The following is a 23,961-nucleotide window of genomic DNA, read 5'->3' as shown; positions in this document are numbered from 1 at the left end:
GACGACTTGTATACGGCCACCATGCCTGTACCTGGTAGGCTGCTATGCACCTGGGACTCTTATCCAAACCCGTGGATCACTCCATTGAGGCCGAGCCTCGTTGTGTACTGGTTCAGAAAATCACATCGTGTTCATGTTATGATATTTTTATCATCATTGATTTGTGTTTTTGAAAACAAAAGGAAAAAAAAAAAAAAAACCACATTATAAATGTAACAATTTTTAAGGTTGAGACCTGAGACATACGGAAAAGCTTCCAGAGCCGTGAGGTAGAGCTCTAACAGCCAAAATCAAAGACAGAGCGGGCCACAGGAACCAATGATTACAGCCGTGCTGGGCAAATGGCTGCAAAAATATACCATGGGGAGGCAGAAGTGGCTCACATCCTTCTCTAGATCATGTCGAAAAGGATATAAGAAGCTGGAAAACTGAATTCAGATTTTCCACTCTAAAACTAATAAGAGAGAATATGATGGAGCTTTCAATTAGTGTTCTCATAAATAGAGCATCATACAGTCAAGAATAGAAATAGACTTACAGAGGTCCTTTGCAGATAAAAAATATCCTATACAAATAAGACGACAGGTCCCAATTGAGCATCAGAACCAGAAAATGCCTTGGGATTCCATCCACATTTCCTAATAAGTCAAGTACTACAAACCAAAATCAGTACGTTGAACAAGAGGATTTGCATCTGAAAGGTTGTTGGCATAGAAATTTGATATGTAAAGACAGGAATAATAAAAAAAAAAATTACTAGCAGAAATAGAAGCTGAGATGGTGAAGCTAGCTGGCCTGCCTACCATCATTGGATCAGGGGATACCTCAACATTGTGGATATTAACAATGTAGTGCCTTGAGTCATCTGCATTAATATTTCAACATGGAAATCTGAAGGGGGGAAAAAGTACAGTTACAAAATTATAATGCTAATGAAAATACCGTAGAAAGAGACGTACGAGTATGTTATGTTAGAGATTTTCAAAATGAAACACCGGAAGTAATCCTAATTTTGGGGAGGAAAAGATAAGAAAGCTATTTAAATTAAGAGGAGCGAAAATTTAATGTAATTGGACTAAAGTGGATAAAGTGTAAGGTTGGACCATAAATTTGCATTTTTAAATTTAGTTGGCCTTGCATTAATTATATAATTAATAAATTAATATTTACTTGGCAATAAGTACAATATTATTTTATTTAAATTAATTTTCAAGTTAAATAGAGGTTAATTAAGTGTTTAGATAGTTAAGTCTGATAAAAAAACTAAACAGTTTTGTCTGAATAGATAACCTTTAAATTTATTTTTTTTAAAAAAAAGTCTAAATTTAGTAGCCGCTTAATTATGTTATAAGTCTTTTTTGAAAAAAAAAAAAAAAATATATATATATATATATATATATATATATATATATTAGAAATAACTTGTAGAACTCTTCTTCCTTTTCCAAGTAATTCAAATTTCTTTTATAAGGTTATGCTACAGAAATTTTTTATAAAAGTTTGGTAATTTTATAATACATTAGTGAATGTTTGAAGTATTAATTTCATCAACGCAAAAAGTTTTATTATATTCTTGAAGTTTATCGTTTACAATTCTTTTACGTATCTGATAAGTAAATAATACAATAAGAGTGAATAAAACCTTAAAAAATGTGATACCATTATTTAGAATTGATAATAGAATGGATATTTGCTGTTTTTTAAATGTCTTAATTCAAATCCATTTATTGTATTATAATTTATTTAAATATTCATTTAAGTTTAATATAATTATCAAAATCTAAATCCGTTTAAATAAGTATTATTCGTTTAAATATTAAAATATTTATTTATTTAAATTTTTTATCAAAATATAAGATAAACAAGAATTAAATTTAAAATTTAAGTTTACTCTTAATTAATAACAAACAAAGATTATTTGTTAAAGTTCAAAACTTTTTATAAATATAAAATTTTATTAATTTTATGCATATAAAAGAAAAATGAATTCAGATACAAATTTAAATATTTATTATTATTGTATTAAATGTAAATGAATTTAAATATTAAATATTCAAAAAATATTATTCATATTTTATATGAATTTATCACGAATAATAAATTTTTTATTTAAATTCATTAATTATTCATTTATGATTATTCAAATTTACCGTAAAAAAATCGAATAATAATAAATATCTATTTATTTACTATGAATTGCCATTCTTCTACTTTTCATGCTTTAGAATATTTCCTTAAAATTTTAAAATCTTTCTTCAAAATGTCATATTTTGCAGAAGCAGTGTTTTCATATTTCCTTTTTTTTTTCTAACATGTTACATTTTCAGCCTGATTATAAACTAAGGGCAAAAAGATAGTTTAAAAAAAAAAAAGCACAATGAGGAGCTTGAACTGTGCTAATAGCTCCATGGATTGCCAAGCCTAGGTTTGTTTATATTGTAGGCAGAGAAAATGAAAGCAAGAGTGACGCTGAAAACATTAAAAAGAGAAAGAGAGAAGGTTTTCAAGTATCAAGAAAGTGATGGATATTGTGTAATTGTTTGAGGCATTGGTATAGCCAAGGTGTCACCTTACTACAGTTCACTTCATTCAGTCGTTACTATGTTGTCTTTCTGAGATGAATTCGCGAGAAAATTTACATAAAAAGCAAACAATCCACAGAAACAGAACCCTGCACCAAAAAGACTGTCAATATCTTCGTTGTCAGCCAAAGCAAAAGTCACAGCCACAGTCAACAAGTCTAAATTAATGCTATGCCCGGTCCCCTGGAGTGAACCAAGACACAAAGTTTTCATAATGCTGCTCTTTTTTGCATTTTTTTTTCTGCTGTTTTCTTTTTCTTCTTCTATCCTTATTTTTTTTCTTTGCTAATTACTAGTGACTTGCTGGAATTTATATTGCTCTTTGGCCAAGTTAACGACACCAAGCTTTATTTCAAACGAGCATCCAAAGGGTATCCACAAAAAACATTGTTCAACCTATTGAGCTTTGTCTTTTTATAAAACAACACAGTTGGAAAAAAATTTTTAATCTGTTTAAGGGACTGATTAATTTGTTGAATTGAATAATATCATAAGATTCAAGCGACAATATCTAAAAGTAGATGATTGTGGTTGGGATAAAGGCAAGCCAATGCTACCAGTAAACATTTGATATTGATGCTGGGGTATGATGTTGCTCCATAATTCCATTAAAAATCATGGGCTACACTATTCTTACAAATGCCAAAAGAAAAAACATGTTTAAATCCTATATTAATGAAACCAATCTTTTTTTTTTTGTTAAGTAAGAACTGCAACCATTGAACTAAAATAGTTGTTGTTGTTTAAATTAAAATTTTAATTCAGTTGTTTTATTTAATTATTTTAAATAAAATATTCAACAAATCTATACCAGCTTTATGATCTGTCAAATTTTGGATGCACTCTACGAATCATTGTTCACTACAAGCAAAATTAAAACACAAAACAAAAGAAAACAAACAAAACGATCTTTGACAGTTTATTTACTGTTTTTAGAAATCACCCCAAAGTTTTTAACAGCCACTTTACTGAAGCATTTAACTGATTCAAGGACCACTTGACCCACTTGACTCATCATAACTCTCGCTTACTTTCCAAGCCCAAAAAAAAAAGGTAAAAGCATTTGCAATGCAAAGTCGTTATAAATTGCAGAAAAACAACGACGTGGAAATTATTGGCAATAACTGTTTGACTGCTGCAGCAGCAGCAGCAGGGTCATACAAGTTAACTGAATAGAAAAAAAAAATTGGTGTTTCGGTAAGTAACAGAGAGTTGTTTTTGGAATGGATCCTATGATCCGGAAACTCAGGTTTCGTCTTCTTGCTTGGCTTCACCGATCTCGTTCTGGTACTCTCTTTTATTTAACTGTTAACTGAAAAAAACTGTTGGACTGGTCTGCAATTCTTTGTCTTTGTCTGTTAAGACTTATTTTTTAGATTAAATTTGTTAACTGTTTTGTTTTGTTTTCTGGGAAAGTTGTAGCTTTTTGAGGTTGGATTTTACTAATGGTTAATGGGTTTTTTTTGTAATTGTTCATGAATCATGATCCTAGGGAAAAATGTCATAAATTTGATGGAAATCGATGGATTCTAGCTTGAACTTGCTGGTTTAAAATGGGTTTAATAATTTTTAGTGAATAAGTTCATGTATAGAAGCTTTTTCTTTTGGTTTGGTGGTTTGAAGGACTGTGATGAGCTTGATTTTGGAAAAAAAAAAAAAAGAGAAATCTTGAAGAATCCTATTGTCAGCTCTGAAGATTCTTGGCTATCTATATTCTTGATCAGTGTCAGAAAAATGGTTTGTATTGGTTATTAAACAATGATACTTGGGATGGTAAATCAATTGGGTTTTAATTTTCTGGTATGTAACTATAAATATATCTCTTCGTCTTTCCCTGTGTGTATGCGTTTGTCTGCATAACATTGTGTCCACCAGTATATGTAATAAATCTTGATCATATGCTGTCCCATTTGTTGTGTAATTAGACAGGGAAGGAACATCATAAGAATTAAGACAATCCCGATAAATAGCAGCAGTATTCTTTTTTTCTTTTGTATTAAGATAGAAGAAATCTGGGTCATATCTCTTTCCTTTTCCTTTTTCATGTTCTTCCTTTTCCCTCTTCTTGAGGGAAATTGAATTAGAAGATGTGTTGTAAGTTGTAACAGACATTGTCTTGTGATACAATTATGCTTTGCCTCTGTTGGCCTAACAAATGATTAGACTTCCATATTCCAGTTTTAAAGGGAAGAAGAGTGCTCTCAGCTGTACAAAACAGCTCTACACTTTGTTCTCGTTTTCTTTTTCCGAGAGCATCATCTTATTACCCAAGCAAGATTGACGTTGTTTACTTACATAACTTGTGAGGTCTCTATGAGTTCTGTGGTCATAAGTGTAAGCCATTCGAATAGATCTAAGAAAACTTTTATCCACGTTACTGTGGGCATGCCCATTTTGTCAAAGTTTTTCCTTTGTAGACTAACATATACCAAGAAGCAATGAAATCACCTTCCTATTTGATCATAAAAATTTGTTAGTATATGATGAATAGTATCATTATTTCAATATCACTGTACAAAATGACTTCTTGTATTCAAATTATCCAAATCCATTGCAGTTGAGGCCACTGGATATTGGTTTTCTAAGCTGTGATAGACGTTTGTGATTGGAGCATCTTCTTATCCTGATTTGCTTTTCTTGTGATTCTTCATTGTATATTTCCTGATTTTAACAGTAAACTTCTTTTTTTATTATTTGTTAAAACATATTTATATATGTCCATTCCATTCACGACTATTTTATCTGCTACTAACATCAATTTTTCCTAAGTTCATAGTTCTTTAGTTTTACAAGATATTGAGCTATGAACTTATACAAAAGGACCTCTTGGTGAGCATTGAGTGTAATACCCGTAAAGTCTAAACATCTGAGCATCCCTACTATAAGATTGTATTATTATAGTTCAACCTGTCATGTGGATGAGGTAAAGTCATAGCCTGACAAGCATCTTGTACTCGTTTTATTATCTCATTTATAGATATGTCTTACTATCCTGAGTCGCATTAAAGATATTGATAATGGCAAATACAATGGGTACATTTTTTAAAATTGGCAGTGCTATTTGGTTTAAGAATGTTACTATTTGGAGTATTAACTTTGTTTTTGATGTGTTGCGTCATCAATTATGATGACACTCTATCTCATTTTTTTTGTTATTTTCAGGCCCAATTTTGTTTGTGAAGAAGTTCTCATACAAAGATGTAAAGAAGGCAACTGATGGCTTTCACAGGATAGTATATAGCAATTCCCATGGGGCTGCTTATAAGGCCAGATTTGAAGGTGGTGAAGTTGTTTTGGTAAAAGAAACAAGAGCTTTTGATGAAGGAACAGAGAGCTTCTACAAAGAAGTGCAATTCTTGGGGCGATTGCATCATCGCCATCTTCTTGCACTCAGGGGGTTTTCCCCAGGGCATAAGAGGTTGATATCTGACTTTCATTTTGATTTCCTTTTCAGATTTGCTTGCTTTTAGATAAAAATGTAGACTTGGTTTAGAAGAAAATGTAGCTGCGATTATGGAAATATGCATTTGACCATATAAGAGCTTTATATTGAAAATTATTATATGACGTAGCAGTTGCAATGTCAAATAAGTTGTGTAAAATCATCAGTTTTTCTCTGCAAAATCCCTTTACTCAAATATGTGCATGTCCGTATGCAGAGTTTCTATGATAAAGCTAATGTTAAAGATAGTTTATGCTTGAAGATTCACTATAATCTTTGGCGTATCTTTGCAGGTTACTAGTGTTTGACAATATCGAAAATGGAAGCTTGAAGGAGCATTTTAATGGTAAATCTATAAAACATGATCTGTGTATAATTGCAAACATCTTCTTTTGTTTTAAACACTGGCTCTTGACAGATCCTCTCAGGACTCCTTTGAATTGGAAAGCAAGGCTACAAATAGCCGTTGGTGTAGCAGCAGCATTGGTAAGTCACAAACTCATCTGTCTGCTTTGGATTAGAACCACTTCTGAGTGATCCCTTCTGATGTTCCACCCGCTAGTTATCCTGTTTTCTTAGTTCATAAGACTGGCTAGTATCGGGTCTCTGCACATTGGTTCTATTGCAGTGTAACATATGATTTTTTGACTATGTGTTGGCAGGAATACTTACTTCTTTTCAGTAACCCACCGGTTTATCATGTCTCTATCAGCTCAAGTAATATCATGTTAGATGAAAACTTTACTGCAAAGGTCTAATTTCGTTCCCTTTTTATGTTAGCATTTGGATGATATAAACCATGTTTAAAATACCAGCATCTTAAGAAGCTAGATGCCACTCTAAAACTGTATAGAAATAATAATTATTCATTCTTCATTACAGCTGTCTGATGTTGGTCTTCATAGTTCTATTGGAACTTGTGTTAAAATGCCTCATTCCTCATGTTCAGAAGGTGACTTGTTACTACTATCCTTACAAATGAGTTGCTTTCTTCTCCAATGTAACCTTTATTCATAGATCTATTCTCTCTTGTAGAATGTATGCGTCAGGAATGTGGCAACATAATTTTTCAGCTTGGAGTGCTGATATTGGAGCTAATAACTGGCCAGTCATCAGAGCAAGGGAGCACCGATTTAATCCAATGGGTGCAAGGATCTGGCCTTAGCAGTTCCATTCATATGATGATAGATCCAGACCTAGGAAACAATTATGATTCTAGAGAGCTTAAAAAACTTCTACTTGTAGCAAGATTATGTATAAAATCTAAGAATAACCCAAAATTTCCTGTTCCACAGTTATTTCGTTATCTCCAGAAAAAGATAAACATTCCCCGTGATTAGTGTTGGTAATCTGAGGTTTCTTTTGTACAAAATTTTCATAGTTATAGGAAGTTACGTTCATTCTTTTATGGAGTTTAACGAGACTTTCATTTCTCCTGAACAATCTGGTTGAGAGATGCACTAGATTGCACAGGAGCAATATGATCAATAAATGGTTCATTTTCCTTTCATATTTATTGATACAGTTATCACTAAGGATCCAAAGAAGCAAACGCTATTTTACTAATCAACAAATGACCGGTAAGTACCCTGTTAGGCTTTAGAGAAAGCCAGTTTAGAGGCAGTGTTTCCTTAGAGGACACACGAGAAAAAGGGAAAAATGAAGCATGAATTGATAATGGCAATGGCAATGAAGAGATTTCCATATCTTCTGTTAACATCTGGAAAACAAGAACACCACCACTCACCCACCAGCAATGAGAGACATGTCTTACAACAACCATACACTCCCAATTCTAAATAAGTACCATGTAGATTAGCTTCCACCACCAATGCAAGACATCGTCTTGCAACAACCATACACTCACAGTTCTACATAACTACTATGGAGATTAGCTTCCATAGTTCTAAGTACATGAATACTACTCAAATCAGCTTAAATTTTGTTTTCTTCGACGTCACTGCTGGGCACATTGCACCCTCTGGGCACCACCATGCGTCTCCTCGTCTTCATCATAAGCTTCCTGTGCTGCCTGCTGCTTCCTCCTCATCTCTTCCTCAATGTTCACATCATGTAGCGTGGTCTCCTCACACTCATCTAGCTCCATATCAGTCAATTGAGAGGTTGGTTTTGGTGGCAGAATAGCCTCAAGTGCCTTCACCTGATCAGGGCTCAGAGAATCAGGGAATTCAACGGTGAAGTGAATGTACAATTTGCCCTTCATGAATGGCCTCTGGTACAAGGGCATCCCCTCATCATTAATTGCTTTGAAGGAATCTGGAACAAAAAGTTCACAAGTTAATAAAGCAAGCAACCAATAGAAGAAAGCCTTAAAGATACAAGTGTAAACATAGGCCTTAAGATACGAGTGCAAACATTCCTAGGTACTTACCAGGCTTCACAACCTCCCCAGGGTTTGACTTGATTAAAAGTTGTCTACCATCCAGATGGGTAAGTACAAATTGAAAGCCACACAAAGCCTCAGTCAGTGACAATGTGTGTTCCACAAACAGGTCTTCACCCTTTCTCTTGAATTTTGGGTGGTCCTTCTGCTGAAGGACAAAGACTATATCCCCAGTAACGGTATCAGGCTGCAAAACACACCAAAAACCAGCCAATTAGGCTACATGTTAATGTCAAACCAAGTGCATACAATAAAATACATTACTGTTAAATTATAAACATACCGCTTCATCAGCTTCACCTGGAAATGTAATCTTTTGTCCATTCTGCATACCCTTCTCTACAATGACTTCCAGCACTTTCTTCTCCTGAACAACCTTCTCACCCTTGCACTGAGGGCAGCGGTCCTTGTCATTGATTGTCTCACCAGTACCCTTGCACTCATTGCAAGGATGTTGCATTTGCTGAATCATGGAAGGACCAAGGTGCCTGATTGAAACCTTCATACCAGAACCCTGGCAACCAGAGCACTGCATTGAAGCTCCTGATTTCGAGCCTTTGCTGTCATAAATAACAGTTTACACATAAGCAAATATTACCAAAAGTTCAAACACAAGAAATCAATGAGAATATGAACTTACCCATTGCACTTTGAGCATATCACATTGCGAGATAGAGAAAGCTTCTTTGAGATCCCAAGATAAAGGTCCTCTAAAGACACCTTCAGAGGATGAACCACATCCTCTCCCCGTCTCTGTCTTCTTCCACGACTGCTACCACCTATTCATCAACAATCACACCATGATTCAATCATCCTAATTTCCCTAAATTAGTCCAACAACATCAAGCAAATTAACATCAATTCCCTAACTCTGTTTCATCAGGTTTCACCAAATCATCAAACAAGCTGATGTATTGAAAAAACACGATCACATGTCAAATTTAGAATGAAAGTGATAATGCTCTAAAAATCAACCCAACAACATTAAACAAAATAATCATGATATCAAATTTCTTAACATATTCTCAAACCAGGATCCTTCAAATCAAATAAAACTTACATCTTCAAAAACATGACAACATGTCAGAATTCGAATAAAAGTAATAATTAAAATAACTATCTGTTAAACTAAATCTGTTACCTCCAAAAGCGCCTCCACCAAAGAAGGACGAGAAGATGTCAAAAGGGTCGTGAGCCCCAGCACCACCACCCATTCCTTCCTTGAGCGCATCCTCACCATACTGATCATATATCTCACGTTTCTCAGGATCACTCAGTACCTCATAGGCTTGAGCCAACTCTTTAAACTAACAAACAAACAAAACAAAAAACCCCCAAAAAAGCAAAATTAGTAATAAAATCATTACACCCATCATTAAAAAAAAAAAAAAAAAACCCAGATGAAATCTTCAACAAAAAATTAAAAGTAAATATTATACCTTTTCAGGATCACCGCCTTTGTCAGGATGGTTTTTAATGGCGGCTTTTTTATAAGCTTTCTTCAAATCATCCTGGGAAGCGTTCTTGGAAACACCCAGAATCTCATAGTACCTGGTGTTATCACTCTTCTTCGGTGCTCTTCCAAACATCTTTGATTTTTTTTCTTAATTTTTAATCTACAAAACTGCTTTTCTTTGTTTGTGAAGATAATGTAACAAAGGGCAACCTGAGAGCTCTAGACAGGGCATGAGAAGAGAAGAAAAGAATAAATGAAGTAGCTTTGGGAAGGGGAATGCTGGGTAGGGTACGATTTATAGGAGAGATCGTTGAATGGACGATTTAGATTTTGGAATCCTGAGAAAATACAGAAGGCTCTAGAATTGTCTACTTTTTCCCCCTTTTAGCTTTGCAAAGAAATAAGAAATAAAAATAAAAAATACAACGAAATTCTTGGAATTCTAGAGGGTTCTTTCGCTTCAACTGCGAGGCGATTTCCACGTTGATGCCCCTATTCCACGTCACTTTCTTGTTTTCTATTTTTTTGGAACTTAACTTCTAAAATTAGTCTCTTTAAATCCCATATGTTGAATAAGAATATCCTCAACTACCAAAAATTATTATTATATATTTATTTAATTATAAATCAATTTATTCATTTTAATAAATACTATTTAATACCATAATGACATAACTTGTTATCTCATTTTTCATAATTCATGTATGAAATTTAAAAATTCAAATCAATTTAAAAATTACTATTATTAATAAATAAATATGTCACCGATAATATCATGCTAACCATCACTAATAAGTAGATTAAATTTTATAATATAAATAAAAAAAAAAGAAATTGTCCTTTTTTTTTTACAAATAGATCAATGTTTACTTTTTTTAGAAAAAAATATAAAATTAATTCCCTAAAAAATTATAAATGAAGTGAAAAACCGTTGACGCTCACGTAAGCTGTGATCACAAAAAGGCATTTGAAAAATGGTAATGGATCCGGTGAAAGGGGACACGCGTGCCGTGATTACCTCTCTTCGTTCGCGAGCTTGACAACGAGTAAACTAAAATCATAAACGACACCGCTCCTTTGCAGTTTAACCCAGTTCCCAGTTCCCCTCCTCGGCGAACTATAGCCGATTCCGGTCCTCACAAATTCTAGAGAGAGAAAAAATTAGATGGACAAAAGTCTAGAGAGAGAAAGTGGAAGAGGTCTGAAGTAGAGTGAAGAACTGATAATCCAATTTTTTGTTAGAGAGAGAGGGAGAAAAAAGAAGTTTGACTGAGGTTTGACTATGCTGACTGATTGATTGATAGATCATCATCAATCGAACGGTTGAAAAAGGTACTATTTCTTTTCAACTTTTTTCTTTTTTTTTTTTTTTAATCTAACGTTGGTTCAACTGAGCTCTTGATCTCTGTTATTCTTACTTGTTTTAGATGGTGAATTTTCGGTTTTATTTTTAAATAATTATGAAATTTCTTTCGTGATTTTGCAAGATCTGTAGTTAATGAGGCTTAATTTGGCAGTAATTGTTGCAGTTTGAAATCAGTAGACTTTAATGTGGACAGTTGATTAAATGGGAGGAATTAATGATTGATTCATAAATGAAAAATGGAAATAAATTCCAGTTTTTTCCTTTTTTAAGGTTTTTTTTTTTTTTACTTTTACGTGGTAAATTTATTTTTTTTTTAATTTTTTGGTTGCTATCTTATTGATTAGGTGATGATTTGCAGGAAGTGTGACAAATGAGAGGGTTGATGGAGAATTTATGGTTGCTTCCCTTGACATTAACAAAGTGCACCGTGTAGCCGAGGTCCTTGATTTCGAACCCAAGATCGAAAGGTTGGTTATTGATGTCTTTGGATATTATTAATGAGCTGAAAATGGTAGTATTTCCCCCCTGTTTTAGTTTTCATTTAAGAATCTGAGACCCATTTTTTCCCATATCAAATTGTCTTTAGGTTTTAAGTTGACTAACATGGAATTTGGCCATGCCATGTTTTGGGCAGTACAAAATTGAGGCAAATACATTTTGGGATTTTACTATCTTATGAGTCAAAATTCGAGTGTGCCTTGCACCCTGACACACTGGGCTTGCCATGTTGTTATTGCTGCTTTTGTGATTTATGTATTCAATAATTTGTTTATTATTGATAATGTGGTTTCTTCAATATTTAGAGATTGTATATTGTGGCGTCAACATTTACTTTAGAAGTGAGAACTCATTATTTTTGACAGAAATGGTGTTCAATGTGTGAATAATTTCACCTTTAATAGCTTATGAAAGGATTATTACTTTTCTTTTGTGGCCTAATTTAGTTCAATGATATGCTTTCTTTTGTGTTAATAATGGAGTTCCCTTAAAAGTAATATCCATTTTGGCTACTATTATAGATTGTACTGGTCATATCGCGAAATGTATTCGTTATTTATTTTTTTACATAGATCAGCACTTATTACATTGATTCTTGGATGTGTATAATATCAGCTAGATACTTTCTTATTGGATTGATAGGTAGGAAGTATTATCACACAATTGTTTGTCCTCTTGCTTAGCATTCTTTTATGTTTTCTTTTTCGATAGAGTTTGAGAAGCATGATATCAATGAGTGTAACTTTAAGATTGATTTAGCAAGCATTTTCTCTTGCAGGTCTGCCTGTATCAAGTTGAGTTATCATTGTTGGTGGCATGGGTGTCTCAGGAAAATGGATCAAAGCACTGGTTGGCTTGAAGAAATCAGAAAAGTCACAATCTTCAGATAAAGAAGAAAATGTCAGTATGAATATTGCTATTTTTTTTTTTTTACTTTTTCCCTTTCGGAGGTTTAGATTTGGGTTATTTGTGTGCCTCTTCAAAATGCTAAAGTATTACCAATTGTCACAAAGTGTCTTCTTATCATGTGCACTTTAAGTAACATGTTCATGTTGTGGAATAATCCCTTTTTCCTGGACTTAGGGCTTAGTTGAGTTGTTGACTAATATGGTACGTAGGAGAAAGAGTATTATGTAGTAACTTACATGCAATAGCTATCCTTTTTAGCCAAATCAAGATATGATTTCTACTCTCTTCATCCATACTAGTTGATGATGCTATATGTCATTATCAGAATAAATTGTGCACTTGATGATGCTTATTTTCATATAACCAGTCTTATTGTAGCTTGCTAGCATGTAGAAAGCAAATGTGAGTTGATAGCTGGCTCATAGCTGGATTTTTTCCTTCAAACCTTATTATAAAGCAGTGTAGGTTTATTGATAGTGATTAAAATGTAGGTTCTTTTTTACTTTTCTTGTATAATTTCAATATCAAAGATCCACTGCAAAAAAAGTTTAGCAACAGATGAGAAAAAATTACCCTGGGCGTTGCATAGTAAAATGTTTCTATTTGCAATTTCATAGCAATGAAAACAAATCTGTTTATTTCCATGGTGAAGTCCTCCAAACTTGTGTATTTTAGAATATCCTTTATGTTTCATTTAATCTTTTATTTTTTATTTGGGAACATTAATATGTTAGCAAGCTCAAACGTGATTGATTTCCAAAGTAGAATTTCATTTATGAATTTTTTAGTTCAACATTTTGGTCCTTGGTTGTGACAGAGGGTAGCTGCTAGCAGATTTCGTCACCAAAGAAAGCAATCTGTTGAGTTTGACACTAGTAAACTTCAAGAAGACTTGGATCAGAATGCTGCTTCACCAGCCGAAGATGCTACTACTCATGCAACTGCAGGTACTGCTGGCTCTCCCTTAGATGCACTTGAAGTGCATGATGCACCTCTTAATGAACATGCAAGGGAAGAATGGGCTGCCACTAGGGTACAAACAGCTTTCCGAGGATTCCTGGTACTGATTCCACTTTTTCATCTTTTGTCCTTGTCAAATGAGAATTTGAAATATTCTTTTTTCTCAAGTTGTTTGGGATGGTTTGACTTGTATAAAGTTTGAGGAAATAGACGTGGTTTCGATTTAACCTTCTTTATCTTGAACAAGATTAAACCTGCTTCTAGGAATAAGTGAAAAGAATGTATTGAAAAGTTGAAGATATTATTTTGGAAAAAGGATAATCCAGGACTTCTTGAGAAGAAATAAGGGGAAAAAAATGGGTTGGAGGGAGTAGCTTTTCTGAGGATCTAAAAATGCATGCATGTTAACTACCACTCATATTTACATGTGTATTTAATGCATCTTGTATTTGTCTATGTTTGTCTATATATGTTTTCTCTATGCTTATACGTATAAGGTGCTATGCACTGATGCTTAGTCTGACTTATTTCATGTCATATGTCTTCATGTTTTGATCAAATCATCAACTGAAGACACAGTCTACCTTCGAACTGCACAGAATACAAGTTTATTCATAACAAGAGAGACCCAGTTTTTAATGATTTGTCATGCATCTGAACTATTATTTAGGGGTTGTTTGGTAATGTTTCCATTTTCTGTTTTTGTTTTCACTGTCTTTGAAAATTAGAAACAAAAATGTTCTTGATAGTTTGTTTCTGTTTTCTGTTTTTTAAAACTAAAAATAAAATTTTGGAAAGTTTTGAAAATTATTGAAAACAGAAAAATGGTGTCTTCAAAATTTTGGAAACAATTTCAGTACTGTTACCACATGGCACTGTTCATCTGCTCAGCTACAGTACTGCTACAGTTTAACAATTTTGCTTCTGGCCAGAATTGAACCTCTTCCTTTGAAGATGTCAAAGTTTTAACCACTTCTCTTACATGTTTTTGTTTTCACATTTCTACAACAAAAACATTCTATCCAAACATTTTTACAAATTCAATAAATTGAAAATAAAACGAAAATAAAACAAAACAAAATTTTCAAAAACATAAACCATAAAACACACAACAATACCAAATGACCCCTTAATAAGTAACGTAACTGCATAATTCTCTGACACATGGAATTGAAATATATTTTATTTAAAAATCAGGCGAGAAGAGCACTGCGAGCGTTAAAAGGACTGGTAAGATTGCAGGCCCTTGTCAGGGGTCATGCTGTAAGAAAACAAGCTGCAATAACTCTTCGCTGCATGCAAGCTTTGGTGAGAGTTCAAGCTCGTGTAAGAGCAAGGCGTGTTCGACTGGAATTAGAAGGTCAAACTGCACAACAGAAATTTCAGCAACAACTTGCAAATGAAGCTCGTGTTAAAGAAATAGAGGTGAGAAATTTTGGATTCTACAATTCATATAAATTGACACAAACGTGCATGCGTGCGAGTTCTCACACACACATGAAATAGAGTTGAGTTCATGCATGCAATCAGGCATGATTGTTACGCATATCTGTACTCGTGCATACACTTGGTTGGTTTTTGTTAAGATTGAAATAGTAGGATTGCAATGTGGTATCATATTCTTCCATCATGTAAAGCTGGTGAATTACTTCTCTTGTGCGAGTTAAATCTTCTTTGGAATGTAATTGATTACAGAAATGATCTGCAACATTTAAAATATCTCAAGAGTGCTGATAAAATTTCAAAGCAGGGGTGCTAGATTTGGTTACTTAGTTGAGACTTTAGAATGTGGTTGGTGATGATGCAACTCTCTGTTGTACCATCATAAGTGTGGTGTATGGGTTCAGATATGTGTGGAATTCAAATCTGGAAATGTAGAATGTATCACCTAAGTAGAAAATTCTGTTTGGAGGGTGCTAAGGTTTCTTGATTGAGAGTCTTACAGAGGATGCGGATGTTTGAAGAATTCTTGGTGGAATAAGATATATATGATGGATAAACTGTAGCCTGGAGATCCCTCCTAACACTTTCTTTTTTGGGTAATACTCCCAATATGGGTGTAGCAAAAATCATTGTTTCCTCATTGTATGCAAAATATGAGGATCCTTTTAGTAGTGATTTTATTATACTCAGACTACTTGGTTGTTTTGATGCTAAGGTAAACTGATTGAGAGTGATGATGTGGGTGGAACCTTTTATCTGTAGGTGGAGCTAAGTTCTTATCTGCTTTTTTGGGAGTGGTGTTATGTCTTACATCAAATAAGTTCGGTTTTGTGCCATTCATTCAAAATTGGTTTTTAGGTTCAATGCTTTAGCATCTGCATGTGTTGAGTTTCACTGTCACACCATACTTTGCATGTGGCTGATGTTGCTTGCTGCTACTATGACTTTTCTCCTGTCAACCATTAGGTTTACTTCTCTTTTCTATGCCATCCAATAGATATTTACAAACATGGTATGCACACAAATTGATAATCCTTGCTGGATAGTATTAATTGTATGTTGATAGCTTTTTGTTAACCGAATTACATCATTTTCTGGTTACACTAATGAATAATGATCATAGAAATTTTAATCTGTTTATCCTTCCTTTTCTCATATAATTGAAGCATAGATGTTGGTTTGCTGAGTGCTTAATATGACTTCTGACCAAATGCAGGAAGGCTGGTGCGATAGTGTAGGATCTGTTGAAGAAATTCAAGCCAAGTTACTAAAGAGGCAGGAGGCTGCAGCTAAACGTGAGAGAGCCATGGCATATGCTCTGGCTAATCAGGTAAGAAATGGTAAAACTATTGTAATTTATGGAGTGGCAAATTCATAGTCCAATGAAGTTTATGTTATTTATGGAATGAAAGTTCTGCCCCCCAAAGCACTGCTCAGAATGAGAGAGAGAGAGAGAGAGAGAGTTTTCAATGTATTATTGCATTTCAATTAATTTGAATTTTACTCTATCACTTAAGTATAGGTCCTGGAATGGTTAAAAAAAGCAAGCTCAGTGTAAATACTGTTTTCGTTGATAAAAAGATAAAATATAAAGAGAGAGAGAGAGAGAAAGAGAAAAGGTGTGGATACTTAGACTCGCTTTGTTTGATGCCTTTGCTATTTTTTTATTTTGTTGTTTACTTTTGGCATCCTCAAAAATTGTCATAAAATAAAAGCAAATAATGAAAAGGAAAATTATGTTTGATTCAATATGAGCAAATGGCTAAAAAAGTGAATGGCAATTCAAACTCCATTTTGAAATAAATAATGCATTTTGTTATCTATGAATGCTAAATTTTTTATTTTTAGTTCATCAAATATTGTTTAATCCTTGCTTCTTGATAATCACTTTTAGTCTTGTCCTCCGGTTCCATCACACAATGGGTAAAACTGTATTAATACTTTGCATCATTGCATTCTTGCAGTCTTACGGAGTTCTTTTTTCTTAATGTTCTGGAGGGTTGATTGTCTGTTGTTAAGGGTTCTGTCTGCTCTTGGTAAATTTTGTTACCTGATAAATATCTCCTCACTCAGAACCCTTGTTATTAGCATCAGCCTCCTGTGATGGTTGATGTTAGATGCCAAAATCTCGCCACAAAACTGTTGTCGTCATACTAATCACCTGATTCTGTGGTTATCTGATTGTAATCTTGCCTTAGAACCATTTCATTGACTGGTCCCATTTGAGTTGTTGTTTATGTTTAAGAGTTAATATATGTTCGTGCAGTGGCAAGCAGGATCAAGACAGCAGTCTGTGCCTGCTGGGTTTGAACCAGATAAAAGCAGCTGGGGTTGGAACTGGTTGGAAAGATGGATGGCTGTACGTCCATGGGAGAATCGTTTTCTTGACATTAATCTTCGAGATGGAGTAATGATACGTGAGGATGGTCCTGCTGAGGGAAAGAATGGTGCTAATTCTCAGATAAAACCTGCTATCAAGAAAACAGCTGCATCCAGTCTTCATGCTAACCTTTCAAGTCAGAAAACAGGTCCATCGCATACCAATGGAAGTGATTCACCACCTGGTAAGTCAGCAAGTGTGCTAGAAGTAGTGAATGCATTGTCTTCCAAGCCAAAACCCAAATCGATTCTTGAAGATTTGGTTGAAGAAGCTGGCTCAAGACCTCTTATCAGTTCAAGATCTCACAGCAATCCTAAAGAGAGATCCATACAATCAGATAAACAGGCAAAGAAGCGATTGTCTCTGCCTAACAGTGGTAAGCGTTCTCTCTGTTGGTCCAAAAGTATATAGGTATTTTCACCTTGATGTTAACCCTTCTCCCCGAGAACATAGTGGATTGGCAGTTGGGACATAGTAGTTTGTCGCCTATGAATACACATTGATTTTCAAGCATCTGATTCTTGTACATTAACATTACCTCTTCCGGTTTAAGCTGGTTGTTGTCAAAAGAGATTATGTAGTAAGGTGACATAACATTCCCTGAAGCTCATTGGACATCTCTGTTCTTCACTCTTCTATCTATATTGCTAATTTTAGGCTGGCAGGTTCCCAATGCACAATGATAGGGTACCTCTGGCATATATTATGCGTTTTTCTAATTTTTTGTTTCAATGGTTTGATTTGAGCAGGGGGAGGTATTGGGTCTCAAGCAACCAAGCCTAGCAGAACTGCTGCAAAAGTGACCCCTGGCTCTCACAAGCCAATAAAGGATAGGTCCAAGTTTAATGGACGAGGAGACTCAAATCCTGTAAAAGCTGTAGCACAGGCTGTTGATATGTGAGGAAGTATTGTGAAGACAATCCTGTTTGGGCTGCCATCCTCCCAGGCCCTGTTGTTTTAGTATGTATATATTGAATTACAGCGCGAGATATAATGATATTGTTTATTTTCCTGTCATAGAACCGAGGAGTGGTTTGGCCGTGCTCCATGGCAAAGTTGAGGAGATTGGTTTGGCTTGTCACGGGAATAAGATGAGTAGATTTTATGTGTTGATGTAATCAGCTGTGATTAAGGTCGTCAATTATGTGATCACATTGTATTTATTTACTTCTAAAAAAATCTACAGATGTTGCTGGAAATCTTTTCAATCTTTAGCCGTAGATTCTAAACCTGTGAGCAGTCGGTCCAACATAGGTAAAATAAAAATCCACCGCCTCCGTTATCTGTAACGCCGTTTAATCCTTCTTCACTTGAAATCTCCTAAATACCCATTAAAGCCCATTAAAATAACACTTTCATCCCCTCCCCCCAATTCCAAAGCATGGCAACGCCTCTCTCACTCTCTCTCTCTCTCTCTCTCTCTCTCTCTGTCACTGCCCTTCCCCTACCCTCACTCTGGGAAAGAAAAAAACATTTTTCTTGGGAGTATCAAAACCTGAAAAACAAAATCAAACCCTAAAATTTCCAAACCCCCGCCCATCCAAACAACACATTAAACCCAGGCCCCAAACCCAAAATTCCCTTTAAAATAAACCTAAAAAAAATATTTTCCTTTTTCATTTCAAAATTGAAAATTGCTCGCATTATTTATTCCACCATGGCTTCTTCAAAGCTGCAGCCTTTCAACATTTCTTCTTCTTCTTCTTCTTCTTCTTCCCATATTTTCACAATTCCACTCTCACTCCAAAGTTGTATAAGACACCCACCTTTCCCTCCCAATTCCTCCCGTTTCCTCCTTTCTTTGTTCAAAATCCCTTCTTCAATGTTCTCCACCCCTTTCATTCTCTCCTTTTCTCTTCTCCTTTCCCTCCCAATCCTTTTCTTCCTCTTAGCCCCAAGTCTCCGTCCCCACCCTCTCCCCCCCATCTCTATCACCGACGAACTCGACGACCTCCATCTCTTCCACCGCGCCACCACCCCTTCCTCCGCCTCCTCCCACCTCTCCTCGGCCTCCTCCCCCAAAATCGCTTTCCTTTTCTTAACCAACACCGACCTCTATTTCCTCCCTCTTTGGAACCGTTTCTTCCGATCCGCAAAAGCTTCCTTTTACAACATCTACGTCCACGCTGACCCCACTGTCAACATAACTCGCCCCAAAGGCACCGTTTTCGATGACTCTTTTATCCCAAACGCCAAACGCACTTTCCGAGCTTCTGCTACGCTAATCTCCGCCACCCGACGCCTTCTCGCCACTGCCATCCTCGACGATCCCGCCAATGCTTACTTCGCAGTCCTCTCCCAATACTGCATCCCTCTCCATTCCTTCAATTACATCTACCGCTCCCTCTTCACCTCCAAAAACTTCGATCTCACCTCCAACTCAGACCCCCACTCGTCTGACTTGACTCAGTATGGTGTCCGGGTCAAGTATAAATCGTTCATCGAGATCATTTCCAGGGAACCCAGACTGTGGAAACGGTATGTAGCGCGTGGCCGTTTCGTGATGATGCCTGAAGTACCGTTTGAGGAGTTCCGAGTTGGATCGCAGTTCTTTGTGTTGACTCGGAAACACGCGTTATTGGTGATAAAAGATCGGACGCTTTGGAGGAAATTTAAGTTACCGTGTTATCGTGCCGACGAGTGTTACCCGGAAGAGCATTATTTTCCTACTTTGTTATCAATGCAAGTTCCAAATGGGGTGACCCACTATACTTTAACTCGGGTTAATTGGACGGGAACGGTGGCGGGTCACCCCTATATGTATAAGCCGAAAGAAGTGTCGGCTAAGTTGATTTATGAGTTGAGGAAGTCGAATTACTCTAGTTCTTACTTGTTTGCTAGGAAGTTCTCGCCGGATTGTTTAAGACCCTTGATGGGTATTGCTGAGTCGGTCATTCTTAGAGATTGAGATTGTTCCTGGTAAGTAAAAATTCTTCTTTTTTGATGATTTATTATTATTTTTTTTTAGTTGACTAGGTGGTGAGTGAATATTCTCAGCGAGTTGGGTTATGGGGATGGATGGTGTGGTTGGGTAAGCGAACCTTGGAAAGTTGGTACTTTCATTTACACTTAGTGGAAGAAGTCAGAGTCAATATAAAATGTTATTGGATCGGTTTGCTTTTTTTGCAGATTTTGAATTTGGAAATTAGAATCTTTCAAGGTAGATTTTTCAACCAGACCAGTTCTTATAGGAACCGTTCTTACTTCTTAATCACCGTTGCCATTTCACATAGAAGTCCTTTCCTTTCATGAATTTGGTATGGATTCTCTTGTAAGAGTGTACAACACGTGCTATAAATAAATGAAAATGGATTTGATCAAATGGAAGAGCATGATTTAACTCACCTCGGAAGATAATGAACCAATGTCTTTGGGGTAGATCTTGGTTGCATTAAGTTTTGAAGATGGGATGATTCTGTTATTTCATTGTTTGTTCTTTTATTTATTTTTCATGAATTCAGCATTGCTACTCTGGTTTCTATTAGTTGTCAATCAAGGACTTCCTTTTTGAGAAGCTTAGAATGCATTTGGTTTATTCAATCTTTTATAACTGAAATTTTTTTTAAATGTAATGCTCATTGCCTTCAGAATGTAGTTCAAATTAAAAAGAAGAATCCTTGTGTTTTAAATCAGCCAAATCCAAAAATATCCTACCTTATTTTATGGTTAGGGACTGCTCCTAAACTTTGTAAAGAGTAAAAAGTAAGGTCAAAGAAGGTAACCTAATTCTCTAGTTGTTGTCTTGTTAGCCATTTCTTGCCAAATCTGTGATAACACATTGTTTAATATTCACCATTGATGTACTTTTACTTGACTGCCTAACTTTTAACCAGATTAATTTTTTGAACAAGACAATAATCTTAAAGAATGATTTGTGGCCAATTTTTAAGTTAAAACTTTTGACCAATTTATACTGAAGGAATAATTCATAAAAGATTTGGATAATTATTTATTAGTGCAATTTTAGCTTTAGAACCGAAGTGCATTTGGATGCGCATACTACAAGGCCTTAGAATGACTGAAAAGAGTTAAAAGATTGAAAGAAGCTTTGAAAAGATTGAGATCTAGATATCAACCATTTTAGGAAGATGAGTTATTTTGAGATATACATAACCAAGTTAGGAAGACGGAAGTTTTGTATAATTTGAACGATGATCATTTGGTTCTTCTTAACACTTAGATCAAAGCATCTTGCCTTTGGCCCTTCCCTTCTCCCTCTTATTTCAGGGTTAATACTAATGCAGCCTTTGCAATATGGGGGTTTGCTAGTGATTAATTTGGGCATAAATACCAAGCAAAGCTTATAGAATGCCTTGGTTTTCTACTTTGGTAGGGGAAGTGCTTGGTATTTGTATGTCTGGGGGTTACTCATGTTTGATGCTTCTCCATGTCCTTGGAATGCGGATGCTTTAATATAATTTCTGTCTAGAAATATAAGCATTCATATAAAGATTCTGTGTTCATTCATGGACTGACTGGTGCTCTATTTTCACAGGTGAATAGAGGTTTTTTGAGGAACTAGCTTGGAGCAGAATTTGCAGGGGAATATGGTTTTTTGAGGAGGCGTAAAGTGCCCACAACCAAGCAAGCCCCAAAAGCTCCAACTTGTTTAGAATCTTTAGAAACATAAAGGGGATCAAAAATTTTCATAATAGTGGAAAAAAAAAAGGCAGCCAAAGGCTGGTTCTTTTGGTAAAGGTGTATTTTGATGGTGTAAATGTGTGTAAGCGGCACTAGGTTTTTGTCATTTTGTTGTGTGATTTGTACACATTATGTATGAAATACAATCAAATTCGATCTCTTCTTAAGAAAGTGATGGCATTGGATTGAAGTGAATGAAAGATGCAGAGGGCAAAACTATACAACTCACCTTTTCTCTTTAAATTGGCCTCCACTTTTTTTTTTATTTTTTCATCTTTATGTCATTTTTTTACTACCACTTTTGTTCTTAATTCATGCTCATGCTCTTTTAAGAAAGTTTTCCAAATACAACATCTGTATTGATACTTTAAAAGGGGCATAAACTTTGCAACCATTGCATTAGGACTTGATTAACCTACAACAGCAGGAAGAAATAAGAAAAAATTTGAGTATTATTCCCACATTGAAGAATATCGGAAGGCAAGTTGTTGGGTTGTGTCATGTCTCATATTTTGGCCGAATTGGGGGAGAAGTTTCATGAGAATGAGCTGGCTTGCCGACACTGATGGACCAAGTATGTTCGTTCTTAGATTCTTGCATCATGTGAACGAGTTAAAAAGGGTTGCTGTTGGGTTTTGTCTAACAACAACAAAAGATTGAGATACGCATGCCGAATGTTACTTGGTCTCCCTCATGCTACATTTTATATGTACTTTTCTACCCCTGTTATTTGGCAGATGGTTGCCGATTCATATGCCACTAGAAAGGGTCACATTAGTAAATTTACAGTAGTAATTAATAACAAAGTCCCATTCCAGAACCATTTTTTTTTACCTATTATTCCACCATGTCGTTTGTGCACCATAAATAGGAGTTTTAAATGAATAAATAAGATTTGATTAATTTGATATAAAAAAAATTGTTTATGTTAAACTTCGAGTTAGGGGTAAAGATCCTGAAATTATAAGAAAATGAGAGTTATTAGGAGTAAAACTAGAGAGTATTATTTATATTTTATTTCAATATTTAAATTAGAAGTCAGATAAAAAAGATCAGAAAGAAAAATAAACAGGAAAGTAAAAGAGAAAATTAAATTTGATTATTAATATTTAGATAACTTTATTTATAAATAAAAGGTGAAAGGTCTATAAAATAAAATAATAACGTATTCGAATTGACATAATATTATATGTGTTAGGTCAATCTAAATATAAAAAATATTTTTAATTATTTATTGATAATTTTAAATAAAAAAATCAATTTATCATATGAACTAAAAACTATCCCTAATAAAAATCATATGAACATCATTTTCTTAAATATAAAGCTTAAATTTAGCTTAAGTAATCACCGATTATATGTTAGTAATAAATAATGATTTTAAATGATCTCGAATGCGAATTTCGTTATTAATTCAATATATATATAATTAATTGTCCAAGTGAGCTCTGATACTACCAATATTTGATTGATCATTTAGAAATGAAAACATGGAAGGTTTACATCATTGACAGAGGTGGGTGTTAAATCTTTGACTTTAAATGCTTATAATTACTTTAATTGGCTGACATTCCACTAAATGTGATTATAAATTGGGTGGTTGTGACTCACCACAAAAACAAGGGCTGCTATTCATTGCTTTTAATTCACGTCCGAATAATCGTTGTCTTTGTCCTTTTCTTTAAAGATAGTTATTTTTTTTATTGTTATTATTATTAAATTTGATATTGATCGTTTCACTTAGTTACAGTAACAATGGTTTTTCATTGTCATTCTTAAAAGTATTTATAGTTTAATTTTAATTGAATCAATGAATCGAATTTTAAAAATTTTTTATTTTTAATTAATTCGATTCAAAAATTAAATTAATCAAAATTTTA

At 34.6% G+C, this 23,961-nt stretch overlaps 4 protein-coding genes across 6 annotated transcripts; 3 read left to right on the top strand and 1 right to left on the bottom strand.

Moving 5' to 3' along the window:
• The first annotated feature begins 3,663 nt into the window (after window positions 1–3,663).
• LOC111286346 (putative receptor-like protein kinase At1g49730) lies at window positions 3,664–7,534 on the top strand. Its single transcript, XM_022876256.2, has 7 exons — window positions 3,664–3,869; window positions 5,745–6,000; window positions 6,318–6,370; window positions 6,443–6,510; window positions 6,687–6,776; window positions 6,907–6,976; window positions 7,060–7,534. The coding sequence occupies exons 1-7, from the start codon at window positions 3,806–3,808 to the stop codon at window positions 7,362–7,364; spliced, it is 906 nt and encodes a 301-aa protein (XP_022731991.1). The 5' UTR covers window positions 3,664–3,805; the 3' UTR covers window positions 7,365–7,534.
• A 161-nt stretch (window positions 7,535–7,695) lies between these two features.
• Window positions 7,696–10,150, bottom strand: LOC111286345 (dnaJ protein homolog). Its single transcript, XM_022876255.2, has 6 exons — window positions 9,868–10,150; window positions 9,570–9,735; window positions 9,069–9,207; window positions 8,712–8,988; window positions 8,417–8,615; window positions 7,696–8,301 (listed from the first exon to the last, which is right to left on the bottom strand). Exons 1-6 carry the CDS (start codon window positions 10,015–10,017, stop codon window positions 7,982–7,984), a joined length of 1,251 nt encoding a protein of 416 aa, XP_022731990.1. The 5' UTR covers window positions 10,018–10,150; the 3' UTR covers window positions 7,696–7,981.
• Window positions 10,151–10,801: 651 nt separating this feature from the next.
• LOC111286344 (protein IQ-DOMAIN 5-like) lies at window positions 10,802–18,639 on the top strand. 3 transcript variants are annotated; one of them, XM_022876253.2, is made up of 8 exons: window positions 10,802–11,216; window positions 11,609–11,717; window positions 12,527–12,648; window positions 13,475–13,717; window positions 14,815–15,042; window positions 16,277–16,390; window positions 17,327–17,816; window positions 18,190–18,639. In XM_022876253.2, exons 3-8 carry the CDS (start codon window positions 12,565–12,567, stop codon window positions 18,339–18,341), a joined length of 1,311 nt encoding a protein of 436 aa, XP_022731988.1. In that variant the 5' UTR covers window positions 10,802–11,216; window positions 11,609–11,717; window positions 12,527–12,564; the 3' UTR covers window positions 18,342–18,639. The 3 variants fall into 3 exon arrangements, 2 of the variants coding, with proteins under 2 accessions (XP_022731988.1, XP_022731989.1); XM_022876254.2 differs by having other exon boundaries at window positions 10,825–11,216; window positions 11,595–11,717; XR_016342748.1 differs by having other exon boundaries at window positions 10,827–11,216; window positions 17,327–18,025.
• Window positions 18,640–18,810: 171 nt separating this feature from the next.
• On the top strand, window positions 18,811–22,324 carry LOC111286343 (glycosyltransferase BC10-like). The gene is made up of 2 exons (XM_022876252.2): window positions 18,811–20,359; window positions 21,936–22,324. The coding sequence occupies exon 1, from the start codon at window positions 19,098–19,100 to the stop codon at window positions 20,346–20,348; it is 1,251 nt and encodes a 416-aa protein (XP_022731987.2). The 5' UTR covers window positions 18,811–19,097; the 3' UTR covers window positions 20,349–20,359; window positions 21,936–22,324.
• Window positions 22,325–23,961: the final 1,637 nt, after the last annotated feature.

This window comes from Durio zibethinus, chromosome 6, assembly GCF_047325235.1.
Source record: "Durio zibethinus cultivar Kanyao isolate XHJ-2024 chromosome 6, ASM4732523v1, whole genome shotgun sequence".
Lineage (NCBI taxonomy): Eukaryota > Viridiplantae > Streptophyta > Magnoliopsida > Malvales > Malvaceae > Durio > Durio zibethinus.
The sequence above is the reverse complement of the archived record's forward strand: the minus strand, read 5'-3'. Positions and strand labels throughout refer to the sequence as shown.